Below are 10,322 nucleotides of genomic sequence, written 5' to 3'. Positions count from 1 at the left end.
TACATCAACCTACTCCTTTACATACAGATAACTTTTTTTATGTGGGCCAAAATGAATGACTGAATGAATGAATGAATTCCAAGACGACCGATTAATCGATTAATCGAGAAAATAATCGCCCGATTAATCGATTATTGAAATTATCGTTAGTTGCAGCCCTAGTGTGAACCCAATTAAAGATGACCACCACAACTAATTAGTGTTAAACTACACTAAACTAGCTATAATTCAACCAGTTTTACAGATATTGAGCTTAAAGTTTTATGGTAGTAGCTGAGAGTCATTTACAACACTTACTCTGAGTGTATTGGGAGATCTCACAAGATCTCATTAGATGTTATTTTTAAGGTTTGAGCAAAACAGCTACAACTCTGTCATTTTTCTTCATAAGATGATCTTAGCCTGAAAGGTGGTTAGAGATACACATTTCTTCAAAGCCATTTATTTGTTTCTGTTTTCCTTCCAAGCAGCCAGACTTTCCTGTAATCTTTTAAAGTAGTTTTCTGAAGGGTTTTCAAAGTTTTTCTTTAAATTCTGGCTGCATAAGAAGCAGTGAGTGTCTGACTGCTGAGTCAGGTGTGAGTCGGCCATAACATAATGACTACATGCAGATGAAATGGTGATGAGTTTCTGCCTCAAGTGGAGGAGTTCAAGTATTGTTCATTGATGTTAGGACGGAGCAGGAGATGGATCAATGGATCTGGGCCTCATCTGCAGTATTGAGGGTATTGGTTTGACCCGTCATGTTAAATAAAGAGCTGAGGTGCAGTGGTGGGCCGTCAGGGCCAGCAAGGCCTTCTCTGCTGGCCTAACATAACCATAATTATGATAAAGGTTAATTTAATTTTTAATTTACTTTCCCAGATATCTAAAAGTATTCATATTCTCTTCGTGTCATATTACGCTCCTTCCAGGGCTGTTGTTTTAGGTCAGAGTTTTTATCCAATCAGAATTCAGCTCTTATGTTTCCAGGCTGTATGAAATCTGCCCGGGCCTTCAGAACCAACAATGCAGACGTCTGTGCTGTAAGTGAACGGGCAGATACAGTTGATAGACAGCTGCGATAGCCAANAGTGCTATGCAGATCAACAGAGTCACACCCAGGACTGTTAACGGTTAAAAAACTTTTTAACCCACAATGGCCGAAGGAGAGCAACACGTTGATTTGGTTGCTGATTTACTGGCAAGGCTGTTTTCAAGACGAACTTTTCAAGAGAAGCTAGATCTCGTTAGAGGAGGACGGCCGACCCCGAGCTAGCTAAGACCCCGGGGCAGACCCAGAACTCACTGGATGGATTATATATACTCCCTGGCCTGGGAACATCTTGATATTTCTCAGGAGAAGCTGGAAAACCACAGATAAGTGGCAGAAGATGGATGGATGGTGTTCATTATAAGTCTTGTGTGAATATTAGATTAGTTGTAGATTTGATTTACCAAAACAGTTGCCTTGTTTTTTAAACTCTTAGGAATTGAAAATTGAATTGCTAATTGAAATTATTTGTATAAATAGAAACCTAGCATTACTTAAGGAATGCATATCACCTGCGGCTTTTCATGCCAGAATTTTAAACTGAGATAATTTTATGTTGAGAAATAATGGAGTTGAAGCTGCTTTGGTTAAATCTTGGAAATGACTTTAAGCACAATCTCAGGCAAAATTGCAAAAACTGTTAAGGCTCAGAGTATATGTTGTGAATGACTCTCAGCTACTACCGCACCAAATTTTGAACTCAATCTGTAAAATTGACTAAGTCACAGCCATTTTTGTGTTGGCTAAGGTCAGTTGGTTGTGTCAGCCATTTTGACTCTAAAAGATAATCAGCTGTAGATGTACATCCAATAATACCTTTTGGAAATTTCCTCCTCCAGGCCTTCATGAGATAATTTGCTAACAGACAGACAGAGCTGACTCCAAATGTTTATGGCAGTTTTAAACACATCTTGTGTGATCTGTTAGCGCTCAGAGTTTGTGTTGTGAATGACTCTCACCTACTACCAGGGTTTCCCCCGTTGTATTATAACCTAGTGGGCCGCCAGGCTAAGCTCTGCTTGTTTGTTGTAAAATACAGCATTTTTTATACACGTTTGTATTCCACCCGCATCCGCACCGTGAGGTCACCGCGCGAGGGTGCGCGCGCCAACAGTGACGCGATCGCACTGTCCCCGCCCCTGTGCGAAAGCCTCGCGCAGTGTTGTGTCACGTGGTCGAGCACCTCCCAATATTTGTAACTTTGTGCAGATTGCACCTGCCGCGCTCCATTCAAAATGGATGATTTTGGTGCTCTAGCGGAGCTGGTTCGCCTGTACCAGCATTTCTATGATCCCTCTGTGAGAGATCACAGAGATAATCAAACGGTTCAGAACTCACAGAAGGAGATTACTGCTGCAGCTGATAAAGAGGAGAGTTTATAGACCACAGAGGTTAGTTGAGCTAAAATTCAGCAGGTGGCTTTACAGGACCGACAGTAAGTATGTTTTGTGCTTAGTGAAAATATTATCCATGTTTAACAGTAAAATGATGCTATTAAAATTAGCATTAGATGTTTTGTTTTGTTGTTCCATGTAGTGATCCAACATGCAGCCTGTGCCACAAAAAGCACAGTACAGTACAGCATCTGTCTGTTTGTCAGAGTTCTCTGTTGTTATTCATTGGCCTGGAAGTGAGATGTGTATTGGTGCTTTGTTTGCACTTTTTCATTTATGGTCATTTCATTTATTTGTAAATGTGACTTAAATTAGGATTCAAATTAGGTGCAGTCAATTAGTATTTATTTTAATTGTATTTTTGTTTAAAAAAGTATTTCAAAAGTTCCATTTTGTAAAACTGTAGTTGTGTAAATATTTGGCACAAATATCTTATAATATCACATAATAAAAACAGCCATATTTTCAACTTTCCTGTTAACTTTAATCATTTTTTTTACTAAATTGCGGTTGGCCGGCGAACAGCCTCCTACCACTGGGCTTAGCCTTTTTTTGGGGGGGAAACCCTGTTCTTCCTTGTCAAATTTTATTTCAGTATCTGTAAAATTGTTACAATCATTTTCGTGTTTTCCAAGGCTGGCTAGCTGTGGTGGCCATCTTTTAATTGCAGTAACTCCAAATTTTATTTAGTTATAGATGTAAGAACCTTTATTTTAACAGGCAAGTCAGTTGAGAACCAATTCTTATTTACAATGACGACCTGGTCAGGAGGCAACAATACATCTCAAAATATAAAAACAATGTTGTAACAAAGACACGACACAGACCGCATAGAGTACAAATAGACATATTGTAACATTATAAGCCAGTAGAACAGAATATAAATATATAAAATAAAAATAAAAAAAACTTAATATAACAAAAAAATAAAAAGGAAACTAAAAACAAGTACAATGATCTTTTACTAGATATACAACCAGCGATTATTTTCTGAATGTTTTAATAATAATTGGCTATCCATCCAGAGATTAATGAGATATTTTGCTACCAGCCATACAAACACATACACAAACAGAGGCAAACACATTATCATCTGGCAGGCTGCTGTTGATAACAAAAAATTGTGAACTTGTATTTCATAAATGTGATGACCATAGTTGGGACAAAAAAAGATGGTAGGAACCAAACCTTGTGAAGTGTTGTCAGGTGACGGGTGACCAGTGTTGGTCTGTGTTCTGATCCATCAAAGAGCTGCTGAAGATGTTCCTGCTGGTTCTGATAGAAAGCTGTCAGAATCCATAGATCCTCCCAGTTTGTTGTGTTTGGGTCTGAGTAGTTACAGATGGGTCAGGGTGTCCATGCTGACCTGCGGTTCTAGCCAAAAATTTAAAAAAAGGTGTTCACCATAGGGGTGGGCGTGTCTGGGGGCATTCTGTCATTCTGTCCTGAAAAGTTTTGAAAAATGGAGTTAAATGATGACATTTGGGCCAGTTGAGGGATTTTATGTGTCTGTAGAAAAATTAGCATTTTTTGCAAAAATGCAGTGTGAGTGCCGAGTGACTTTGCTGAAAGTTGTTGAAGAAGCTGAAATTGAGTTGCTGAAGCTAAAGCAAACAGAAGACAAGCTAAAATAGGCAGAACACAATGAATTGAGCAGAACAGTAACAAGCTAAAACAAGCAGAACATGCACGAAGCCCTGCGCGACTATAACTGAGCCTCAATGCTGCAAGCTGTGCAGCTTTGTAGTTTACCAAAGTTGTACTAAAACATTACGACTTCTTACATTTATAAGGTGCTCCGGATTATAAGGTGCACTGTCATTTTTTGAGAAAATTGAAGGCTTTTAAGTGCGCCTTATAGTCCAGAAAATACGGTACTCATTAAAACTTATACTATTTTTAGAAGGCCCTTTGAAAAGTCTGGCCTTGATAACCACCACCAAAACTGGTAAGGAGTGTGGATCAGGACAGACAACTCAAATAAACAAAACAAAACAAAATGTACCTCCAAATGGCTAATAGTGCTCCTCCTTTAGGTGAATGTCACGCTGCCCTAAAGTGGGATCATCCTGTGGCATCAGAACACTTATGGATACGAGGACACATTATTGGACCAATACCCAATACTTGTATTGTTATCACTGGATCTTTGCTTATGTGTGTTAGTTTGATCTTGGCTTCATTTAAAAGCTCACTTTAGCCATCCCCTGGTGAGTGAACACTTTACTCCCAGGCTGTTGGGGCATTAAGCTCCACTTACTTGACTTGTTTGCTCAGAAAGATGATTGTTAATGGAGACTTTTGAAGGGGATAATGTGTTTGTTGTTTGTGTTATTAGCCTTCATTTTTAAATTACAAATAATAGAAAAGATTTGTTCACAAAGTTAGTCTGAATGTTCATCAGTGAATACAGTCTATAGATTGAACTGAAGTGCAACAAAGAACTGTGAAGGAGTTGTGTTTGCACTGGACACAAGTGGTAAATCTAAACACATAACCTTTAGAAGTCTTTACTGGTGCAGTTATTTGCTGCAACAATATTATTATTATTCCTGCTGGTGTCACATTTTCAGTGAATAAGTGATTGGGCTCATTGCTACATCACCATTATAATGAACTTCAGTAGAACATCACAGTTTCAGATTGTTATTGTAAATGATTGTGGAAAACCACAATTTAAAATGTGCTTATAAATACAAACTAATGTCTAATTTGCATGAAGTCACTGTTATAAAAAAGAAGTAAATGTACTGAGCCAGCAAACAGCTCAGACTTGAGGCAGAGCAGATGTATTTTATAATGTGTGCACATTCGGTCTCGCGCGGGTCTGTACGTAGAGCTTTTGTCTGCTTTGGTGTTTCATACTCCTCTGACTTCGAAAAAAAAAAGAGTCTGACGTCTTTTGACCCTTTCTCCATGACATGTATGTTGTAGTAGGTGTTACTGTGTAAAGAGGTAGAGAAAGGTAGCGGTTTTGGGGGTGCAGGTGAAAAAAAAAAAGTGTATTAAAAATGACGTATTTTACAATAAACAAGCAGAGCTTAGACTGGTGTCGGGGACAGTAAAGCCTGGCAGCACGCAGGCTTGTAATACACTGATCTTTTTTATTCTCCTTGCACATGTGTACAGAATGTGAACATATGCTTGTTTTCCTCGTGTTGTTTCAGAACTGATGGCTCCTGAGTGAGATGCCATGGCTTTAATGATCCCCCCTGTGAAACTGAAATGGCTGGAGCACCTGAACAGCTCATGGATCACGGAGGATAGTGAGTCTATCGCCACACGGGATGGCGTCTCGGTGCTTTACTCCAAGCTGCTGGCCAACAAAGAGGTGGTACTGCTACCCCAGCAGGTCCTGTGCCTAAAGGGCCCCCAGCTTCCAGACTTTGAACGTGAATCCCTCTCCAGCGATGAGCAGGAGCACTACCTGGATGCTCTGCTCAGCAGCCAGCTGGCCTTGGCCAAGATGGTCTGCTCTGATTCCCCTTTTGCCGGCGCCCTGCGGAAACGTGTGCTGGTGCTCCAACGCATCTTCTATGCTCTTTCCAACAAGTACCATGACAAGGGGAAGGTCAAGCAGCAGCAGCACTCTCCAGAGAACAACTCTGGCTTGGCCGATCTGCACTCTGTCAGTGAACGCCCACGCTCCAGCACTGATGCCCTCATTGAAATGGGCGTCCGCACTGGTCTCAGTCTTCTGTTCGCCCTGCTGCGCCAGAGCTGGATGATGCCCCCTCCACCCGGGTCCGGTGGAGGTTCTGGGGGCAACATAAACTTATGCAATGATGTTATCCACACAGCCATTGATGTGGTTAGCTCCCTTCCACCCCTCTCCTTGGCCAATGAGAGTAAGATCCCTCCAATGGGCCTGGACTGCCTGGCCCAGGTCACCACCTTCCTGAAGGGAGTCACCATGCCGAACTCTGGAGCAGACATTTTAGGCCGCCGACTGGCCTCAGAGCTGCTGCTGGGGTTGGCGTCGCAGAGAGGCTCCCTCCGCTATTTGTTGGAGTGGATTGAGATGGCGCTGGCCGCATCCGCTGTGGTCAGTACCATGGAGCAGAACCAGGTGCTGCAGAGCCAAGAGGGTCTTATCAACTACGATTGTTTCATGAACATCCTCATGCAGATGAGGCGATCTTTGGTAAGTAATCATATGAGCAGAGGAAGAATAATTCAGATTTTTTATGTTTAATAAAGTCAGAGAGAACAATGAATAATGATAAACAACTAATAATGGTAGGGGAGACGCATAAATGGCTTCCTTTATATACACACACACACACACACACACACCCATCTATGTCAAAAGGAAGAAACCAACATTAAACAGAGGAGGAAGTCTCAGATTCCAGCTTTCAAAAACATAATGGAGCTTTAGGCCTGATCCCCAGTCAGTTTCACTCCAATCAACACCTGCACTCATGTGACCAGAGTGGCCCATCAGTGAGTCAGACAAACAAGGACCCTAATGAGCCTCTATTGTTAGGAGAGTGAGAACAATTTGCAAGCAATCCAGCTTACATCACATCTCAGCTTTAAAAGCTCAACTCCACACTCTCTATTTCTGAACTGAGGATGAGAAGAGAAACGTCTTCAACTAGAGAATAGAAGTCCAGTTGTTTTTGTTTATAAACTTTTTTGGATTTACCATGGCCTGGATGACTGAGAATCTACCCCAGCATATTTTTCATCCGGTCAATCTCCTGCTGACCCATGCCTATTTGAATACGTCTGTCAGAGGGTAGGGAACTCAGTTTTCTTAGTGCTTCTTCTGTTCTCTGAAATGGGTTCTGGACTGAGAATTGGTTTGGATCAGATGATTTCATTTGGGGAGGGGAACTGGTTTGTGTCAGCATTGATGGGTGTGTTTGTTCAAATCAGGGCTCCTCAGCAGATCGCAGCCAGTGGAGAGAGCCCACACGAACTCCTGATGGCCTCTGCTCTTTATACGAAGCAGCACTCTGCTTGTTTGAGGAAGTAAGAAGTTAAAACAGCTTTTTACTCACCATTTGTCTTTACGAATATGAGTGACACATTTTTATCAACCTTTGTGTGTGTGTTATTTTGTCCTTTCAGGTGTGTAGAATGGCATCGGACTACTCTCGTACCTGTGTCAGTCCTGACAGCATTCAGACCGGCGAGGCGCCTGTGGTGTCTGAAACCTGTGAGGTGTATGTGTGGGGCAGCAACAGCAGCCACCAGCTGGTGGAAGGCACGCAGGAAAAGATTTTGCAGCCCAAGTTAGCTGCCAGCTTCGCCGATGCACAAACAGTATGTGGAAACATTTTTTATAGGAAGTGATGTAATAGACTGATCCTTCATAAACATGTTAACATAGTTTCTTTATATTCAGATTTAACTGGTTCTCTCATAGAAGGGTAAATATTTGCTGGTCCTATGATTAGATTCTGATTAATGTGTTTATGATTTAATTTTATCTTCAAATCCCTATAAAGAAAGCACAATGTGAGTCAGTCAGATCAATCTGAATGTTTTTATTAGCTGCTACCATGAAAGGCTGGGGTATGTGTGTGCCCTTGTGTATGGGATCAAAATATCTTTTGATCCACTGGATACATTTTATTCAAACTCTCAAAGTAATCATTTGACTGATTAATTTTTGGAGTCAACCCACATGTTTGTTCCACTGTCGCCAACAGGCTGCTCAGGGTTACAGATTCAGTGCAGTCTGCTGGTTTCCTGAGATAACTTTTACTAATTGATGTTTCATAATGTACTGTATGTGAATGTATTGTATTATAACTTGAACTGAATCTGAATTGGGTTTATTATTTGGGCTTGTTTTTTCTTTTGTGCGGTGCCTTGAGGTGACTTTTTGTTGTGAATTGGTGCTATAAATATAAACTAAATTAAATTGAAAACCTGGCGTATCTGCACATGGTCTGCGTCATAGGATCAAATGTTTAAAGAAACTGGACAAGAGGATGACAGTGGTTGTCAGTCAGATCAATCTGAAAAATAAAAAAATTACAGCAGTTGAACAGAATATGAAAGCCAAGTTTTTAAAAAATAGGAAAAAAGAATGGATTAGATACGAAGTCAGAAGAACTAGACAGAAACTAAAAAAAGAAGCCAAAGTCCAAAAAACTCAGACAGGTTGAAGACACCTATGACAAAATGAGAGATTTTAGACATGTGACAGCTATTGACTATTCTAATAGAAAATTTCTCATGCATTTGTTTTGAACATGTTCAAAATTCATGTGACGAGACTGCAAGTCTCTGTGACTCCCACGGGGAAGTTGAGAACCTCCATAAATGTTGCCAGACATTCAGGAGACTCACTTCTGAAGTAGTTCCAGCCCAGGGAGGTACGTCCTTTAGGAAAATACATTCAGGCTGAAGAAGTTTGGTTGGGCTTACACAGTGTCTCCGGGAGTTAAATTAATGTAATGTTTCATGGCATTAAACTGATGTTATACATGTTTAATTAGATGTTTGGATTAGTCAAGTGAAACTGTTTTTATTCCATGTTGTATGTGTGAGTTGTCAGTACTTTGTGTTTGGGGGGAGAATGATTGAAGATGAACGTTTCCTGCTACAGTATGTGTTTCTACAGAGTCTCACCAATCATTCTGTATTTGCCACTCCGTGCTTTAAACCCAGCAGTACCTGGGATGTCATGGGTATTCACTAACACTTCCTGTCTGAATGAATGACAGTTCAACACATGTGTAAATGTTCAACAATCCTCATTCGTCTGTGTGAAATATAAGAACTGGTTTGTGTTTAGAGGCAGAATGTGAGACTTTTTAAACATCAAAGATGTCTAGTCATGCCTACAGCCTCAGAGTTTTTTTTTACATTTTAAACAATGTCCCAACTTTGCCAGAATTGGAGTTGTTTAAATCTACCAAATGGTATAGTTTTATATAGAACTTGTCAGAGGGGCTGGTCTTTAGAGGGCAGTATAAATCTGGTTGTCCTTGAAAATTTTCAGGACCCTTAACATAAGTACTTTTTTTCTCCTCTCTTCATGAGTGTGTGTGAAGTTTCAGAACTTTTTGCTTATGTTTAGGCCCTCAAAAGGTGTTTTTTGGACGTAAGAATAATTATAAATTCTTGCACTTCATAGACTTTTCTCCACTTTCGGAGCTTGGGCCTAATGAGGGACACACCTCTGTACATGGGACTCAAGTGTGTAGTGGAATTACAGACAGCTGTAAAATTTAATTCAGTTTATTATATAGTGCCAATTCACAACAAAAGTCAAAGTTGCCTGAACAGCCGATTTAACTTCTTATTTATATGAGAGTTTAAAATAAAGGCTTGTTTTTGTCATCATGATATTTGTCAGTAGTCAAAAACACACCCTCTATTCATTTCTTTGCAGATTGAGGCGGGTCAGTACTGCACTTTTGTCATTTCCTCTGATGGTTCTGTTCGGGCCTGTGGGAAAGGCAGCTATGGCAGATTAGGCCTCGGAGACTCCAACAACCAATCAACACTCAAGAAGTTGACCTTTGAACCCCACCGAGCCATCAAGAAGGTGTCGTCGTCCAAGGGCTCTGATGGCCACACGCTGGCCTTTACAACGGAGGGTGAGGTGTTCAGCTGGGGTGATGGTGATTATGGCAAACTGGGTCACGGGAACAGCTCCACACAGAAGTACCCTAAACTTATCCAGGGTCCGCTGCAGGGGAAGGTAGGGTCACCCTCACAAGTGCTTCTTTGAATTTACAGTTCACCCATACTACTTCCTTTTCCTTTGAAATTCCATTTACAGGTGCTGGTCATAAAATTAGAATATCATGAAAAAGTAGATTGATTTCAGTAATTCCATTTAAAAAGTGAAACTTGTATATTATATTCATACATTACATACAAACTCATATATTTCAAATGTTTATTTCGTTTAATTTTGATGATTA

The 10,322-nt window shown here is 40.6% G+C and overlaps 1 protein-coding gene across 5 annotated transcripts in view; it reads left to right on the top strand.

Moving 5' to 3' along the window:
- herc1 (HECT and RLD domain containing E3 ubiquitin protein ligase family member 1) overlaps window positions 1–10,322 on the top strand; it is a 133,192-nt gene that overhangs the window by 2,845 nt on the left and 120,025 nt on the right. For all 5 annotated transcript variants that reach the window (XM_037979943.1, XM_037979946.1, XM_037979945.1 and 2 more), the window contains exons 2-5: window positions 5,595–6,571; window positions 7,312–7,407; window positions 7,507–7,701; window positions 9,785–10,096. In XM_037979943.1, coding sequence (XP_037835871.1) covers window positions 5,621–6,571; window positions 7,312–7,407; window positions 7,507–7,701; window positions 9,785–10,096 — 1,554 coding nt within the window. In that variant the 5' untranslated portion in view covers window positions 5,595–5,620. The remainder of the gene's footprint in view (window positions 1–5,594; window positions 6,572–7,311; window positions 7,408–7,506; window positions 7,702–9,784; window positions 10,097–10,322) is intronic.

This window comes from Kryptolebias marmoratus, linkage group LG15 (genome assembly GCF_001649575.2).
Source record: "Kryptolebias marmoratus isolate JLee-2015 linkage group LG15, ASM164957v2, whole genome shotgun sequence".
Taxonomy (NCBI): Eukaryota; Metazoa; Chordata; class Actinopteri; order Cyprinodontiformes; family Rivulidae; genus Kryptolebias; species Kryptolebias marmoratus.
This window is presented reverse-complemented; position numbering and strand designations above follow the sequence as displayed.